Source organism: Rhododendron vialii, chromosome 12a (genome assembly GCF_030253575.1).
Source record: "Rhododendron vialii isolate Sample 1 chromosome 12a, ASM3025357v1".
Taxonomy (NCBI): domain Eukaryota; kingdom Viridiplantae; phylum Streptophyta; class Magnoliopsida; order Ericales; family Ericaceae; genus Rhododendron; species Rhododendron vialii.
The window spans coordinates 8,051,676-8,070,086 of NC_080568.1; the positions used below are offsets into that span (position 1 = coordinate 8,051,676).

Genomic DNA, 18,411 nt, shown 5'->3' on the forward strand with positions numbered 1-18,411 from the left:
AGACTATTGTTCCCCATTTACCACGGAAAAAGGGAGTGGGGTGGTTACAAGCTTCAACCATTTGCACCATGACCATCAAACCTGGACCGGTGCAGTTTTGCCTATAAATATTAATTTTGAACCCGAAAAACGGGTTCAGCACCACATAATCCCGACGCTTCAACCAACACACAAACTTTCCAGCAAAGTTTGATACTGTATATTTTACTTTCAATTCATACCAAGGGCCTTGCACTTTTTATCTTTGGTCCTCGCACCAACTTGTAATCATCAACTCTTTTAACCCGTTAATGGAGTTTGATTAGTTTTCTATGGAACGGGGGAGTGTGCTGCGCAACTCTGTGCTGTGCAGCTCCGTGTTGTGCGGCCGTCGGCGCGGCCTTGCCGGTATTGGTCCGACGATCGGAGATGTCCACTGCGTAGAGCTCGTCAAATACTACAAGTTTACCAAAAATCAACCCGATCAAATATCGTTAAGTACTTCATCGGAATACATAAAACTTGAAAAAAAATATGAATCCTAATGGATACAAAACACTGGATCAAAACTGATGAATACATGTAACTTGAAAAAAAAATGAATCCTAATGGATACAATACACTGGATCAAAACCGCTGAATCCATTCTTTTTGAATTATATGTGTTCCGATGAGACACTTAACGATATTTGATCGGGTTGATTTTTGGTACACTTATAGTATTTGACGAGCTCTACGCAAAGGACGTCTCCGATCGTCGGACCGATGCCGGCAAGGCGGCGCCGGCGGCCGCACAACACGTAGTTGCGCAGCACATTCCCTCGGTTCATTTTGTATCTTTGCTTTTGTTCTTTCTTTTTCTATATGGTTGGGAAATAGTTAAGTCCGCTCTATTGTGGCAACCCACGAACCAACTTGTGACTTTCCCTTTTAAGTCACACAATCACTCTACGCTTAGAAATTAGATTCATGGCATTAACCATTCAACCTTGGCACGCCCACAAACAATCAATAAATTAATGCCTACAAGCGCGCTCATGCCTTACTCAAAGTCCCCGTGTCAAAAACAGGAGTTTTCACACGTACGTTCAATAAAAACAACAGATATCCCCTTTCAAAAAAGAAAATACACAAACAGTTGTCGTGCACTCTTATACGGTTCTAGTACTTATATGGTTCTCTTTCTACAGTTTACCTCCAATTTCATTCATTTTATTGCAAAGTTTAATTATCAATAAAATGTTTTGTGTTTTTTTGAACTAAATGTGTAAATTAATTATCAATTTATACGGTACTTTTTTCCAATTGTAAAATAAGTAATGGACTTTTTGTTGAAGTACTTTTAGCTTCACAAGGCCCAAATGTATCCGGACACGAAAATCGGCAGGGCGCAACACGGATTGTGGTGGGCCATGTGGCAGGCTGGGTCGAGGATATTCTGAAATAGCACAGCATGGCACGACACGATCACTAAATGGACCGGCACAACATGACACGGAGCACACTAGACACGACCGCACAAGAATAATGGACCGGCATGGCACGGCCATTCGACACCTCTAGAGGCGACCGAGTTGCTCTTGACAACCTGCCGTGGAGGAGATAGAGAGGCTGTGTAATAGCAGAGGTTGGTGTTGTGGTGATTGAAGCGTAAGGAGATACAGAGAGTTGAGAGACCACCAAAAATTTTGGGCTTTCAAAATAGTTTCAATAGGTTTAGTGAGAGAGAGAGCAAGAGGAGTTGAGTTTTGTTCATCCTCTACTTAAGAAGGTGAACATTACATTCTTTTTTATTGGTTGAAATTGTGTGAGAAGGGGGAGAGGGGCAGCTTGAACCAATGGCTGAGATTAAATAAGATGATCCAATGGCGGTTTAGGACACATAGGGGCATAGATGCCCCCAAATGCAAAAAAGCTATGTGCAAAGCAAGCTGTGCACAGCAGCAGTTTTCTCTTTTCGGGTCGCACAAAGATGATCGGAGCCGCTCATTTTGTTCAAAATATGTCCTTTAAGGTCTCTGTAAAAAATGAGCTTCGTTCGATATCGTTAGAGGCTTTAACAAAACATCCAAAATCACTTTAGAATTTAGCCTAAATTCTGAAGAAAATCAAATTAGATCGGAAAAAAAAAAATGACAGACGTTCTCAAAACTAGAATGGAAGAAGAATTCGGAGGTACTCGCCGTTGAGAACGCCGGTGATCGGTCGCCGGCGAAGGTGCCGTAGAGAATTGCAGAATCGAGGAATCTCTCTCTCCCTCTTAAAAAAAAGAGAGAGAGGAAAACAATTGCACCCATTTGGTGCAACATATTTTCCTTCTCCCTTTACTAGCTAAATGGCAGAAAATGGGTAAAATATTTTATCAAAAAACATTTTTCGTTTAAACGAACAAATGGGGCCTAAATCTACACTCTACAGTCACTTGCTCAGAAATGGAATTTTCATAGTTTCGGTCTCTCTCTAGACACCTACTAGCTATATCCCATTGCTGATCACAAAATATTTTATTATAAAATATTTTACGTCGAAACAAATAGAAAAAAGAAGAGAAAAAATGAAACGGAAAAAAAGATGAGAAGTGGAGCCCTAAAAAATTAGGAATACTTAACCAGTGGGATTCTTCAGTCCTCGGTTGGATGATCTAAGCCAAATACCACGCAACTCGGCCGCGGATCGACTTCCCTCTGGGCAAACGTTTCTATTTCTTCTTGAAGCCCCATCTGCAAGTATTTTCCCCCCTCTTTGATGGTATCAATTCAATTTTCGAATGAAAATATAGGAGTAGAAAAGAGGAGACATAAATGTGGGATGTTGTGAAGAGAAGAGAAGAGATGGGAAGAGTAGACACATTAGAGCATGTACATCAGTTATGAGAAAAAATGACTATGAACAGTACATTTTACCTATTCATTCTCATCGAAAATTCCATCCCACTTGCAACAGCCTCTCTACTTTACCCCATCCCAAACCGGCAAAAAATATTATAATAGATACAAATAATATTATAATATTATAGTAGAGAAAAGGAACCAGTGAGAATAAGAGAGTGGGAGGAAGATGAGAGAAACAAATAATATTATAATAGATACATTGTGAGCAGTAGCTCGTTATATACACCGAGCATTTTTTGTGAAGGAAAAATTTGCCGAAGATGGTGTGGTGCAGCCTGTTTTTGTGTCCTAAATTAGCTAAAATACCTAAAAGTGTTCATTTGACTACTCTTGTGTACATGCCCTTAGTATGGGTACCGTCTGTCTCTTTAGCTTGTAGTAGGCGTTGGAACGGGTTCCACTTGTATGTGAGAGGGATGTGACTGAGATGTGCCACACTCGATATGCCTCTAGCATTTTTGTTTAGTAGATCAAAAATGATACTCACACAACAATTCAAATACAACAACTTACACAACTCTCACATGCATGTGGGCTCCACACACACTACTATATGTGAGCCCCACATATATGTGAGAAGTTGCGTAAGTTGTTGTGATTGTTGTATGAGTAGCATCTTTGTTAATAGATAAGGTGTAATTTCAATAGTCAATAATGTATTGCCACGTATAGAACTTCTTTTTTAGATAGCAGGCGTGGGTGGGTGTTCCGCTTTATCAAAAAAAAGAGAAGGAACTTTTAGAAAAAGAAAGTAATTTAAAATTATGTATTTACGCAAATAATTTTCTTACTAATATGAATCTTATTAGATCTTATTGAGATCTTTTAAACGGTGCAAAAAAATTTAAAAATTATTATTTTTTTATCATATTTGAGCTTGAAATTACCTTTTTTTTGAAAAATAATATTTAAAAAAAAAGCGGAACGAGGCCTATATATGGAAATTGTTGGGTCGGGTTTTATCAGGTCGAATTTCATATAACTCGGCATCCAACCGAAACTATAACTATTGGGTTTTACTTCAAACAGATTTCGGCCGTGTATCAGGGCAAAATTGACCACGGATCATCGGGTCGGACAGGGGCGGTCAGTTTGGACGGGCAAATTCGGTTTCTGCTCACCCCTACTCACAATGCAGTAGACTTTTATTGATCAGAGTTTTTGTGGACCCTACACTTGCGAAATAGTTCCAGCAACTCTCTAAGACAATAACGGGAGAGGATCTATTTCCGTTAACCAAAGCTACATAGCGAAATTCAGAGATGAGATCTTGGAGGAAACTAAACAGAATGCATTGGAAAATGCCCTATCTGTTTAGTTTCATCCAATTCTCATATACTGCTTGCACAACCTTATACTATATGTTGTTTCTGCTTTACTTCCACTCATTCGATATCTCGTCATAGTGAAAGTTAAAGATGAGATATTGGAGGAAACTAAACAGAATGCATGAAAAAATGTCGTATCTATTTAATTCCCTCCAATTCTCACATACAGCATGTGCAACCTTTTACTATGTGTTTATGCTTTCCATCCACCCATGCGAAAAGAGGCTACTGCACACTTCCCATTTGGCACTACCAGTTTTAGTGGGCCGATTCACGAGTCCTGTGGGGAGCAGAAAAAAACATGAAAATCCCATGATCACAATTCAAAAAAAGAAAAAAGAAAAAGAAGAGTTACAAGCCTCAAAATTTCTCAACAAGCACCACCTGCATGCTCACAAAACAGATGGGTCTCCTTTTGGTCTCTCTCAGCGACAATTGGGTGAATAATGTCCTTTAAAATGATTGGTTTAGGGAACATATCCCTTGTGTGTGGGCCCCTCTTGGGCTTACTTCAATAATCGAAACCACTCATTTCTTAAAAGATCATCGAGAACATCAATAACGCAAGAATCTTATCGATTTGATATTATTCAACTCATTATTGCAGTGATTTTATGTTGAGATAAATGGTTTCTATCTGGTGTGCCAATATATTTTTGTTTCAAGATAAGTGTGTTTCGAATTCTTATTGATTGATATCTAATTAAAAGACTCTCTCTTCATTTTTATGTCATGGTTAATGCTCTTGGCGAACGCTAAAAATTAAAGATTTCCGATCATTCGAAGAAACGGTCCAGTCCCTGAAAGCATATGTTTCCCTTCGTTGAAGTGGTGGAGCAAGTATCAACAAATTATACCGTTTTAACAACATTTATATGTAAATGTTCACTCACCTAATGCCTTGGTCAGTGGTAGCAGCCTCACTAATTCCTGATAAATTGTCCAATAATGCTAGGCTGCTAGCAGTCTCACTATTGAATGATAAATTGTTCAACAATCCCTTAGAATGTTCTATAGATGCTATGATGACTATATTTGTACACCACACAAGGTTATATGCTTCATGCGATGCATTAGAGTAACATGGAGAAACTCAAAATATAGTCACCAACTATAATTACCGTGATATTACTCTGAATTGAGTTTCCAAGGTGCAATATGGATCGATCATTACCACAAAGCTGACTAGTTGAGAAAGTAAAGAGAGAGGACCATTTAACTGTCTTCCTAACAACTGCCCAATGGGAGATACTCATGTAATGCCAAAAAAATCGCGAATCTTAACATAGTTTGCACAGATCCCAATACAAATTTATAATACATGTTTCACGAATACTATGCACTTTTGCTGCATTATGCACTGCCATAAAAACAGTAGGCACTTTCCATGCATAAACTGTTTGGAAAGTAGTTAAGAAAGCCTCTTCACATCAGCAACCAATAAAGAAGCCATTACATTTGCTTGAAAAACCAGAAGTATCTACTAATTCATAGACCAAAACCTGAGTGAGAAGATGTACAAGTATCAGAGGAGATGCTCCGTATTATGAATCCCTTGATTGCTGCATTTTCAGTGTAATGTGTGGCAGCCTGAACATAGTTAAAGCCTACAGTTGATTATGTAGAACCCAACTGTTACCATTAGGGTTCAATCAGCCACAACCACAAAAGAACCTTTACACGATCGACAAAACTAGGAGAAAATCAGAACTAACATTGCCTTTATTTCATATGCCAATGGTGAATTGTTCACATACTCATCCAAGATCATGTCAGCTGCCAACTGCAGTCATAAGGACGCTTGGAACTTCACATATGATCTTCACTGCAATCATTCATCCCACAGTCAATTTCGAAAATCTAAAGAGCAAGTTTGAACACCACAAGCAAATAGGATCACTGCATCTTTTCTGAGGCTTTTAATGCGTCAATCTTTGGAATGAATAAATTAAGAGGGGAGAAGAGAGAAGGCATGACAGGAAAAAGAAAGGAAAGGAAAGAGAGGGCATTGTTCGCCTTACCTGGAATTAACACCTACAGAATTTCAAGAAGCCGGTGGAGGCGGCACTACCCTATGACTAAATAACTTGGCTAGTGCTCTGCGCTCACAGTCCTGGAAACATATCAATATAGGATTAAACTCCTTATGTCAATTGCTAGGTTGTTTATATCTAACCTTATGTATTGTTAAGTAGCAAGACCAATGCATGTCCACTATTTTGATATCCCGTACTTTAACGCCATGACAGTAATATCAACACTTGGACTTCAGTCACAAGTTTTTCTCATAACTTAGCAAGCAAGACTGATGGATTCCAACCGGCCAGTCTAAACGGCAAGGACGTCGTGTTTCAGATGATTAAGTTTCACCAACATTGCAATATCAACACTAGGACTTCAGTCACAAATTTTTCTCAAAACTTACCAAGCAAGACTGATGGATTCCAACCAGCCCATCTAAACGGCAAGGACAAAGTGTTTCAGATGATAAGTTTCACCAACATTGTAAAAGCTAGTTTTGAGTTGAGTAAAAACACTATATGTCAAGCATGTGTGACCGTACATATCACAAAGAAAACCACAACATGATTCAATGACATCTAAAGGGAAGCCACAGAACCAAGACGGCCACATTTCTGAGTAAAGCAGTTGCTGTGTCTTCTACACCATGTTCCAGGTAATTTTACAAATCATAAGCAAAAGGACGCACATTGAATTGGGACGAATTTAGGATCATTTTATCAAATGCCTCACCTTAAACATATTTAGAAAGAATGGCCTATCTGGATTCATTCTCTTGAGCTTCAAGAAAGTATATGCAAAGCTCAGTTGGTCGCGTGAAGTAAAACGGTCAACTTCATTAAACCAAAGGCAAGAAAATAAATTTGACATCGGTGTGTGGGCCCTGACAATGAATGAACCTTCAGGTACATCTGCAAAGTTCAAAACATACGACAAACCAACAACAAAAACACATGAGTTTCAAGGGGAAATGAAGATGAAGGAAGGCGGCCATCTCCAGAATCAGAAAAGACAACAATGATACGCACAACTTGGAAGAGGGGTATTTCGATCTGACGGGTCAAACTTGGTGAGGCCATCAGACTGGTAAAAGTTAAACTGTTCATCGATAGCTGTGTGGTTGTATTTATTTAGACGCTTATTCTGGAGTACCTCCTCCCAAACACAGTGGCGGGTATAATGATTTGAAATAGCGTACTCTGAGCCCTTTCGCCACAAATAGTATTCAATAATGAGCATTGGGTCAGTCTGAAGTCGCATCTTGCTATCAAGCCAAATAGAATACCTAAGAAATTGTAATAGAAACGGATAATAGATTAGTAAAAAGCTTTTGAGTTACTTAAAGAAAAGAGCGAAAAAGATCCAAGACTCTAAACCCATACGTACATTAAGAAAAATGGTGTGAGAATCACCTAGAGGAAGGGAAGAGACGATGTGAGAGAAATTTTGGCACCTTCCCAGTTTTGCGCATGTCCTTGTAGGGTAAGTTCCTTACAATTACTATTCTCCACAGCCCAATATATCCTCCATCATTAGGAACAGTTCCATCCGCTGACAGTTTCAACAGAGTTTGCTCATCTACAAACATAACGAAGCAAACGTTCTTTTTGGAGTATTCACTGATCTGTAACAGGAAAGAAATTTACAGCACACCAACGTAAGGTTCAAGCCAAAAAACTAAAGCAAAACCCCAAAAACATAAGTCAGTTCCACTAGATGGAGATTCATATTGCGATAAGAAACAACTAACAAGATAGAGCAAAACATTACACAACCTAGCATCTAAGCTGAACAGGTGATCTTAAAACTCAGAAGTCAGGTCATAAGATTCTTGTACACTGACACCAATACGTAAAATGACAAGTCATTAATAAAAGCTTAATGCACTGTAAGGTAGAAGATTTTTCTGCTTCTACACCAAAGCAGACCTCCCTTGTAACGGGTTATTTTCTGATACTGTTTCAAGTACCCTTTTCTCAGTTGTTAAAAAGTAGAAACTTCATAGTGGAGAAGTCTACTTCTGTCTGTGGTGATGGCTAACTATATTCTTCATATCTTTGTTCACAAGCACTTCTTAAAATTTAAAATCGAAGAAGACATGAAAAGTTATGGAGGAATGCTCAATATAGACTGGACTAGCAGAAGCAGCATCCAACTTCTACATGTACCACAAAATGACAACCAAAGGCTGTTATATGCCTTACAAACATGAAGTGACTTGATTAACAATTGTTGATAGATCTCCTGTATAGGTGGTTTTGTTTCTTGTATTGATTGTTCAGGGGGATGCCCCGCAGATTTTGTAGCTTTTTTGCTTTTTGGTGAAATGAAATTACTTACCAAAAAAAAAAACCATGAAGTAACTTAAAAGAATATAACTAAATTACCAGTTTGCTGGTTGGCCTCCTCAAAAAGTCAGAGCTACCAAAAATGCATGATGAGACCACAACTTTACAGGTACTCATGTACAACTTGTCCTTCTCATCCAAACCAAATCCAGTGCTTGGATATCCTTCTGGTCCTTCCACAAAACCACAATGAATAGTCTGATTCCTCGCATAGAACGATTTTTCTCTTTCTTCAAGGGTCTGATGCCCTCCGAATCGGGGTTCAAATTGATCTTGCCCATAAGGTTTGTCTTCTCTATCATGATACCGGGAGTAAAATTGTGTGGAATTTGCATAATCCTTTGGCTCAACAAGATTATTGACTGAGTCCAAAAACCGTACCTCACAAGGATAAAAACCTGAAAGATAAAATATTTAGACAAGAAATTAAATTCTCAGAATGTTGCAAATATTAAAAAAAAAAAAACACAAAATAGGTTAAATTAGAGCATATTAGGACCACAGAATTAGTGTGAACATTAAAATAAAGTGAACTATAAAATTTTACGCACATAATTTCAGTAAATATAACACCAATAATAGAGCATAACATGAAGCATTTGCACTGATTAACACACCTGCGGAATTCCTAAGGCAACCCTAACAGTGTCAGACTGTCGGTATCCATTAATTGGTCAAATGGGTCGCAATCTATGCCCAGACTCAAGAGAGCCTCGAGTGCTCGTCAAATCAAGGTGCGGACCGTCCGATAAATTTCCACCCCAAATCAAATAATCAAAATTATCATGATCTTGCTGTTCAGTTTTTGCACTGATCGATATAGGAACAACGTATTCAAGTAAGATTTTGCAAGGATGATTTGGAATGTGGTAATAGTAACATCCAAAAAAGCTCTCTGCTCCCAAGCTTTCATACATAACCACAACTGCAAGCGTGGGCCCCGTAAATTCAGCTAGTAAAGCTATGGGAAAACCCCTCGCGGACTACGACTTGCTAAAAAACAATATGAGACAAGATTGGCTATGTTATGAATAACATGCATCTGGTGTTCTTATCTAACTAAATCACCCTTTCCATCTAAATCACACCTCACAGCTAAATCATGCTGAGTTGATTTTGAGCAGATCTATTAGACCCATAGTTTAAATTGAACACAGCATACATGTTATATCTAGGCCAAAGAATGGCCAAACTTAATAGATTATCTATGTGACAACTTCAACAAGTCAAGTCTGTAAAGATTGACCAATGATGAAATTGCTTACATGCTAGTTTCCTGAGAATATTCGATAAAAGGATCGTACGAGACAGTAGAGATCAAGATCAATCATTTATTGGTCTTGTCAGTCTAATATCAACTAGGTGGGCCCTCCCAATAATTCCAGATATTCGATCTAAAAAAACAAGCTGTGAGTAGCCAATCCCCAAGGTCCATTTCTCTAACAATGACATCAAACATTTCTTACGTTGTCTATGAGGCTTTATTTTTGGTCGCTCTGACGCATCTACTCCCAAAAATTCTTCTTGTGCTTCCCGAAGTGATGAAATTCCATCTTCCATTTTTCCTGAAATGAAATGGCAAGAAAAGGAGTACGACATTGAAACAACATGATAAAATGACGATACCAACTTCTTATCATCTGCTCAGTGTGCCTTTAAGAATGTGTATGCACATATAACTTACTCGTAATTACCTGAAGGGAGCTTATAATGGGGAGATGCTGATCTATTATAAATTTTGCAAGTACCAATGGCAAAGCATAAGTGTGACCCACGAAATAAGATTAGTAGCAGTACCAAATTTGTGAATACTTTGAGCGCAGGGATTTCCACATAACCAATATAAAAGGAAAAGGAAAATAACACAAGAATGAAGTAGAGCTGTTGTGCTTACTCTTAGAAGTGATAAGCTATCAAGATCACTAAAACATCATTAACCATTGAAGAACTTGTGATGGTTGCTGATGTTGTCATGGTTAGATTATTTGAAGTTGTGATTCTCTTAGTTAGAGTACAAAGACACAATAAAAAATTTAAATCTCACCATGAAACGGCACCTTCAAGCCAAAAACTGCCAAATAGATAGAAAATAGCACTGCTATTGTAAACATCCATAACAAGAATCTTCTTATAGAAACTCTCATCCCCCGACGAAAAACCCGCAAGCCATGCTTTCTTTGAGTGAGGGACTTAAAAACTGCCCCAATGATGCCTCTCTTCTCTGGTAACAGTTCATTGTTGTGCCTATAAAGAGCCATCACTGCGTACCTTCCAAACCTGGTGCAAACCGGCTCATCTGTGCAAAAGTTTAAATGATCAACAGAGCAAAGTAATGATCTAGAAACCTCAAAATCCCACATAACACATTCATGCATTGTTCCTCTATAAGCAATCATCAATAGTAAGAAATGTAATGTTATGGCTCATATGCTGCATTAACCCATTTTATCTTAACTATGTTCCATAAAGGAGCACGAAGTGAAATCAAATATGGTCCTCAAAATCTTTGAGAAAATGAAGTTCTATTCGAAGAGTGCATAACGGCGTGGATAAGCTTGCACCAACTTGTCAATTTGGGATCCAATTCGAGATTTTCCTTGGGAGGCATCTGAAAGGAATTGGAATATATGGGTTTGTGACTAATTAAGTCGAACGTTGGTCAAATGATAGTATGATACTATGATGACGTGCGTTAGGTAATAGAAAAGAAAGAATGGAACACAATAATATCCACCCAGATATGCAAAATAACTCCGCTATTTGCCAAACAACAGGTAGTAGAAACAACACATAACATTAACATACATTGTACTTTCTTATGGAAATAGATTTTGCACAACTATCTCCAATCAGTTTTGGAGGTTTTCCAAAAGTCCTCATAAATTTCATTACAGCTTCAAAAACAACAACAAAAAAAATTCTCCCTCAAGTTGTCCCACAAAAAAATCATTACAGCTTCAGCGCCTTTGGAGTCAGTCTATGTCGCTTGGCGGCAATTTTTTGCGTCTTCGGCTTCTGGGCAGAGATCAAATAAGTGGGGTCTTTGTTTCGTTCGGTTTTGTTTTCTGGTTAGATTTCCTTCCCCTCCCGATATGCAGTGGCTCTCTCCTAGATTTCATCTGTGTTTTTTTTCATGGTTTGAGCTGGGCTTCATTGTAGGGTCCTCTGCCATAATATCTTTGACTTGCACTAGCCCGACCTCGTTGTTGGTCTGCTTTCACAATATGTGTCATTGAGCTTGGTAGTGCATGTGCTCCTGTCTAGATTTTGGTAGTTTTGGTTTAATCCGGTATCTTGTGTTGAAATTGCCTCTTGCTAAAAATAAAAAAAAAAAGTTGTCCCAGCACATTTCCGGGGGGATTTTTTGAAACTTTCTTGAATAGAAGTGAGCTATAGCTGTAATTCATTCAGAAGAACTGTACAATACTAATGGTACTTGCAAAATTAACCCATACAGAACTTCCACGAAAGAAAGGCACTAAATTAAAACCCATTTCCTAAAGTTGCTTTTGGCTACGCTCTCTCTTCTATTTCTGCAGAAAATTGCATAAAATTGATGAAAGTTCCAAACCCATCTTTCAGAGCGATAATTACTGTGCAGGTGTGTGTGTGTGAGAGAGAGCGCGGGGGGGCGGGCGGGGTGTGGTTTACCTGGTAGATAATTTCACCCGAATCGAATTGGCAGAAGCACGGCGAATGGGCATGATGTTGGATTGAAACAGAACAGAGATCCAAATGGGAAGCACCCTATGCAAATTAACTGTCGTTCGTAGCTGATTGCGAGCTTCAGAATTAAACCCGAACTAATAACCAGGATTCAGTTAGGAAGAAAGAAAGAAAGAAAAAGTGAAAAACTCTTTTGTTATTGGAATGACCGGAATCCAATTAAACTAATTTTTTACAAGAATTTTAAAAAATTTATTTTAATAAAATTAAGCTGTTCGTATCATTTTTATAGGTCACAAAATGGTCCCCACAAATAATATTGGGCAATATTTTTGTTAAAAGTATCCACGCAACTGTCGCTTTGCACCTCTTCAGTTTAGTGAAAATTCTAACATCACACATGACTAGTCACAAGAGCTCGGACACCTTCTCAGTGGACAAAAGTAGTGGCGGCTCTGGAATTTTTTCTCTCTTCATTTTTCTAGTAACTTTTTTCATTAAGAGAGTGTGTACCTTGTTTTGAGCTAATGTAGTAAGTGTCTTTGTATCCAAAAAAAAAAAAATTTGTAGTAAGTGTCTAGTTGTGAATTACTCAAATTGATGGGTGTTCATAGTATAAGAGTTCGAACATAAACGGAGATAAAATTGCTATATATCCTACCTATCTACAATAGGGAATTGGTGGTTTTGAGCGTGGGTTTTTTTTTCCCCCCATTTTGTCCCCTTTGTTGCTTTCATCGAGTCCCTCTAATTGGTGCACGTAGCCTTTCTTTTGGGAGTAGATGTGGACCATGTGGTCTATTCGCATGTTCCGGTTCGGTTAAGTGCCTTTCCTGACTTTTAATGTTTTTCGTTTGTGTCTCACTTTTGTGTTGCATTTTGTCAATTTGTGCAGAGGAAATTCCGTTTGTTTTGGAAATAAATTCAATATTTTCTTTAAAAACAATTAAGATATAAGAGTAGTCAGTGCACGTAAATTAAGTTAGAAAGGACCTTCCACGGTTTCCACCACCGCCTGTGAGCCCCACGAGACTTAAATACAGAGGAAAATATAATGTGCTCAGTACTTAATCTTGCTATTTTCTACGGATGTTCAAGGAAATCAATATAACTTCTAAGTCGATTGGATCCAGGCCGACTCTTCGACATCTTCCATCGCCTCTCCCTCCGTCCCAATTTTGTTTGTCAATTTTTGATGATTTTTTCAATCGCTTACATCTTTTAATGTGGATCTTCAAAATATGCAATAATATATTGTTTAATAGTTCTCGATTAGTTCTATCATACAAGTTTTCACAATAAAAAAAACCATTATATAAATTAAAAGATATAAGCAATTGAAAATAGCACAAAGTGAAATGATGGAAAACCAAAATGGGATGGAGGGAGTATATATATATTGATCTGAGCCAGTATATTGGTTGAATGTACACATTTTCTGTTAGCTAGAGGTTGGGTCCAAGCAATACGTGTGCAACTTGAGCTTTGTACTATCATTTAACTGACATAGAACCAAATTATGGGTAAAAGCCCTTCAAACTCACTCCAGCCTTTTACTCAAACTCATATCCGATTGTGTTTTTTTACTCAAAAATTGAAGGCTTGTTTTGCTCTTCGCAATTTACAACTATACCATAAATTAAGATTTTACGCAAAATTTGTGCTATGTTTGAGTTTGTCCACTTAATTAACTCGTACCCAATGAAATTTTTATCCAAATTTTAGTACAATTTTGGGTAAGGGCCGGGGATGCTGCTTCCTTAAATTTGAAAAAATTCTGCTAAAATCATCCATACATGGTTATTGTGTGTTAAAAATTGATTAACAAAACCAAAGTAATTGGGAAGCAAGTTAACCACTCCTTAAAAGCAGTACAACAGATTAACTTGTGACCGTCAATGGGTAGATAACCACACTTTTTTCACAATATAGTATACTTTTACAGGTAAGGTATCCTTGTGGGATTGACACTTGCAAGACACCTCCAGCAATTTGTTCCAGAGGGTTGCTGGAGAGGATCCATTCCCATTATTAAAATCTTCGTGAAAACTCACATCATTCTTAATCTTAATCAAAGTAAAAATTTTAATCGTTTGAGAAATTGGAACGACTTCATAGGATCAACTTGGCGAAGGCAAAGGGAGAAGCATCACGCGAGAAACTACCCCCTAATTAATCTACCCACTACACTTTAAAAAATAGACATACAATAAACTTAGGTGGTTTTGGACAACCCCGGGAAGTGCCAATATATCTAACAAAAGTGAGAGTTATTTAACCACTTCTCCTACATATTTGATCAACTGTAAATTAGAAATAACTGTATAAAGTTATGTCGTAGAGGAAAAAATGGAAAACATTTTTGTGACAGCTTCATTCTTTATTTTTTAGAGCATTATAGAGTGGCGGTTCTAAAGATTTGGTGCCCTAAACACGTGTAAATGCCTACATATGAAAGATACATGTCACGAGTTTGTGTAATTTCAAATTTAATGCTTGCACTGTGTTTTCAAGAAAATAACCAAAAACGGAAACTCGTAATCCATCTAAGTGAAACAGAGAATTCAAAATATAGCACATTCTATTAAATATAGTGCAAAGGGAAACTGCATGTTTTAACTAAAAAAAAACCAATGAAAACCACAGTACTAAACTACTAATAACAGAAGCTAAATCTAGTTGTCCAATAAACTAAGATCAACTTTAACCAGAGCAATGAAGTTTGGGCAAGATTTCATCAATCAACCTTCCAGCCATTCTCTTATACGCCTCTTCTGTCAAATGAACTCCATCCCAACTAAGGAACGTGTTAGGATGCTGACAAACTGAAATTCCTGGAGCTCCACACATCTTGGCTAGGCTAAAATTGTAATCACCACCGGTACCGCAACACGCTTTTCGAGTAGAGGATTGGGAAAACCCTGAAATTGAAATGGAAAATACAATATTAGCGAGGACTAATGAGTTATAATACTCTACTCTAGACATGCTCTTCTTCTTGCAAGGGGTAAATAGACTCACCAAGATATTGTGCATTCTGGAAAAGCCATTGGAAGGCTCGGTAGTAATCACCGTAAACGATTACTACATTCGGGTACTCTCTTTTCAGTTGTTGGATGGCTTCTTGTAGTTGGTTGTTGTGATATTTTGAGAAGCTGTTAAGGTCCTTCAAGCAATGATGTTCGTCATAGGCATTTGAGTTGTTGGTCTGAAATGCAGTGAGATAGATGGGAAGGCAGCCTATCGGAAAATTTCCCGGGACTACCACCCTAGCAGCTCCATAACCAATGACTTGCTGCAACCCATATAGAAAGATGATAATTAAATTGCATTGTAATTACTATACATGGAAGTAATCAGCTTGATCTTGATGAAAAATTAATCGATCTTCCCGGTAGACTTACCCTAACAGCTGCTGTTATAGCTCTGACAACTTCAGGTACCATGTTTTTTACCTCACTAATACTTTTTCCTTGCAATAATGCATAGTTATAATCATTTCCGCCAATCTCTCCAACCATAAAAAGAGAGGTCTTTAGCTTCTCCAAGCAATCTGTTATTGTTGTCAAGTCAATACGATAAGCGCAATTCATGATTTTCGTGTATTTGATTTGAGAAAACACTTCATAACTAACCTCTCTCCGTGGTGCAGATCGAATTGATATGGGTAGACATCCGATCAAGTTGCACACTGAGTGAGCTCCTAGTGACCGGGGAGGGGATGTTTTTTCGGGCTAGAACCTCCGTTGTTAAGGCAGTGGAGCCGGCGACGGCGTAGTTTACACCATGTGCGAAGTCTCCATCCCTGTTCATATAAGGACTAAGGAAGGGAAGGCCAGCTGACTTAGCTGCAAAATTTATAAAAGACAATGCACTTCAGTGAAACACCTCATAAATCGACCAAATAAAAACAATTAAATATGAACAATAAATTAAGGCTCTTCTTTTTGGGTCTTTGGAGAAATCTGTTGAATTTTTTTTTTCCCTAAACAATCGGATAGGTAAAAAATCACTAAAGACCAAAATGTTGGCCGAGATTAGCCCGGAAGAAATTGGAAACCAAATAAACTGCCAATTGATGAGAGTTTTGGTCAGGGGAACGCATGCAAGCACGAACAGAAAATTTTGGGAGTAGGTTTTTTTTTTTTTTTTTTTTTTTTCTAGCTTTTGTTTTGCGCTGGCCGTCTCCCTATAAGGTTTATCAATGATTTTCTTACTCTTCCTTAAAAAGAGCACTAACAGAGGAATGCTCACTGATTTGTTTTCATTCATTCAAAGTCTATAGAGTTCTTGTATACTTGCAACTTTTGGCCCTGTCCTAAACAACCTAAAATTTTTAAAAAGCCCAATTACAAACTAGATTAAACATGACCCATTACAAACGAACAAGGCCCACATACATAAACTATTTATTTTAGCCCAAAAATAAAAAAATATTACAAAAAATGCATTAATTTTAACAGAAAAAGAAAACACTTAAGTTACTAACAGAAGAACTTTTGAAAAAGTGAATAATAGCCTTATTAATCCCAATGTTAAAACATAAATAGAGAGAAAGAGAATAGAAACAATGATGGTATCGATTGTGGACAATCATCTCAAAATATATAGTACTAGTTTTAAAAAGAGAATAGTAGCCTTATTAATCCCAATGTTAAAAAATAAATAGAGAGAAAGAGAACAGAAACAATTGACGGTATCGATTGTGGACAATCATCTCGAAATATAGTAGTAGATTTATAGAGGTTGTCATATATACAAATTAGTTGTGAGCTACGAAAACCCCATAAAAAAAAAAAATCAGTACTAAAAAAAATTCTGGCAGTGATGAGAAGATCAGATGCGAAAGGGTTGAAAACTTAGTAAAATTATTGCAGTTAACGAAAATCTAAAGCATGTTTTTTTATGGCATAAGGAATTGCAAAAGAATCTTATCAAAAAAAAAAAAAGGAATTGCAAAAGAAGATATAGTTACCTTTCTATTATAGATGCTTGTATTTCTTGGAAACACAATATAGTACCATGTGCGTGCTATTAATGGACAAAGTAGTGTTACATACCAATAAAGTCAATCATGAGACGGCCGTTGGAGCAGCGACCGGTCGCGCTTCTGAAGTAAGTTTGGCCGTAGGGAAGCCTGGCGAATGGAGTCGCGGCACCCATGGGCCTCTCGCGAATCAGATTGCCGGTGTCCGAAATCGAATTGCCGAGCTGGTATATCTGATCGAAATTGCAAGTAGCGAGTGATTTGGCATTGCTCGGAAGGGGTTGGAGGAGAAGGAAAAAAGAGGCCGCAAGGCTTGCTAGAACTAGGGTGGAGACGAGGTTTTTGGTACTGGCCATTCTTCGGAAGAAGAGAAGAAACTACTTCGTAAAATTTTTGTGCTTATGGTGAGGGTGGCCAAGTAAAAATAATTGTATTGCATGTAGTAATTTGAGCCCTGCTATTCGCAAATTTATAGAGGGGGGTGTAGGGGGAGTTCTATATCTTTAAGGAATCCGACAGGGTTTGGGAATTCGGACCAAATCTGAGAAATTGTACTGAATATTTGAACGGTATAGAATTCCACACTTTGAAATAAACTCCCACTATATCCCTATCAAGTTCATATTTATCTAATATTAATCTGTGTATAGCTATTATTACAAGAATGTTTACTACCGTAAGAGAAAACATTCTTTCCGTAGGCGGAGGAAAAGGGGGGTTTTCCGTCACCTCCGTAGGCCTCTTTCGTGGTTTTTTTTTTTTTTTTTTTGTAATCCGAACAGTTCATCATATAGGGTCCGCAAAATAATGTATTCACGTGAAAAATCAGCTTGTCCGGACATCGATAGGTATGTCAAAAGTTGAGTTTAAGATGAAAGAATGGACGACCATGGACAGTTTAACTTAAAAAAACAATTGATAGATCCATGCCGTTCATTTTTCCATCTAAAACTCAACTTTTGACACACCTATCGATGTCCGGACAAGCTGATTTTTTTGCGTGGATTCATTATAAGATGCACGGTTCAGATTACCGAAAAAATGTGAGGTGGGGGCCCACACTAGGGTGGCAGAAAACCCCCCTTGTCCGCCGGCGCCGAACAGAATTCATTCTCTTTTCGTAAATCAATTATGAAGTAAAAATAGGCGACACGTAAGAGCTTCCTTGTGGGATCCACACTTGCAAGACA

At 37.9% G+C, this 18,411-nt stretch overlaps 2 protein-coding genes across 3 annotated transcripts; both read right to left on the bottom strand.

Annotated features, from left to right (window-relative positions):
• Positions 1-5,455: 5,455 nt before the first annotated feature.
• On the bottom strand, positions 5,456-12,421 carry LOC131310439 (probable hexosyltransferase MUCI70). 2 transcript variants are annotated; one of them, XM_058337441.1, is made up of 9 exons: positions 12,220-12,421; positions 10,613-10,864; positions 10,035-10,133; positions 8,608-8,966; positions 7,633-7,844; positions 7,249-7,505; positions 6,953-7,131; positions 6,220-6,311; positions 5,456-6,023 (listed from the first exon to the last, which is right to left on the bottom strand). In XM_058337441.1, the coding sequence occupies exons 2-8, from the start codon at positions 10,824-10,826 to the stop codon at positions 6,243-6,245; spliced, it is 1,389 nt and encodes a 462-aa protein (XP_058193424.1). In that variant the 5' UTR covers positions 10,827-10,864; positions 12,220-12,421; the 3' UTR covers positions 5,456-6,023; positions 6,220-6,242. The 2 variants fall into 2 exon arrangements, 1 of the variants encoding a protein (XP_058193424.1); XR_009195214.1 differs by lacking the exon at positions 5,456-6,023 and having other exon boundaries at positions 7,373-7,505; positions 12,220-12,400.
• A 2,476-nt stretch (positions 12,422-14,897) lies between these two features.
• Positions 14,898-17,616, bottom strand: LOC131310440 (GDSL esterase/lipase At5g03980-like). The gene is made up of 5 exons (XM_058337442.1): positions 17,295-17,616; positions 15,870-16,082; positions 15,639-15,787; positions 15,256-15,529; positions 14,898-15,155 (listed from the first exon to the last, which is right to left on the bottom strand). Exons 1-5 carry the CDS (start codon positions 17,575-17,577, stop codon positions 14,938-14,940), a joined length of 1,137 nt encoding a protein of 378 aa, XP_058193425.1. The 5' UTR covers positions 17,578-17,616; the 3' UTR covers positions 14,898-14,937.
• Positions 17,617-18,411: the final 795 nt, after the last annotated feature.

Bases quoted from the DNA above. Each gene is read 5' to 3' on its own strand.
- LOC131310439 (XM_058337441.1), bottom strand. From the start codon at position 10,826: ATGGCTCTTTATAGGCACAACAATGAACTGTTACCAGAGAAGAGAGGC. The intron at 7,506-7,632 runs GTGATTCTCACA...ACAATTTCTTAG, and splicing joins CGTCTCTTCCCTTCCTCTAG to GTATTCTATTTGGCTTGATA. The intron at 7,132-7,248 runs GTGCGTATCATT...TGAACTTTGCAG, and splicing joins AAATACCCCTCTTCCAAGTT to ATGTACCTGAAGGTTCATTC.
- LOC131310440 (XM_058337442.1), bottom strand. From the start codon at position 17,577: ATGGCCAGTACCAAAAACCTCGTCTCCACCCTAGTTCTAGCAAGCCTT. The intron at 16,083-17,294 runs GTATGTAACACT...TAAATTTTGCAG, and splicing joins TCTCATGATTGACTTTATTG to CTAAGTCAGCTGGCCTTCCC. The intron at 15,156-15,255 runs GTGAGTCTATTT...TTTCAATTTCAG, and splicing joins CCAGAATGCACAATATCTTG to GGTTTTCCCAATCCTCTACT.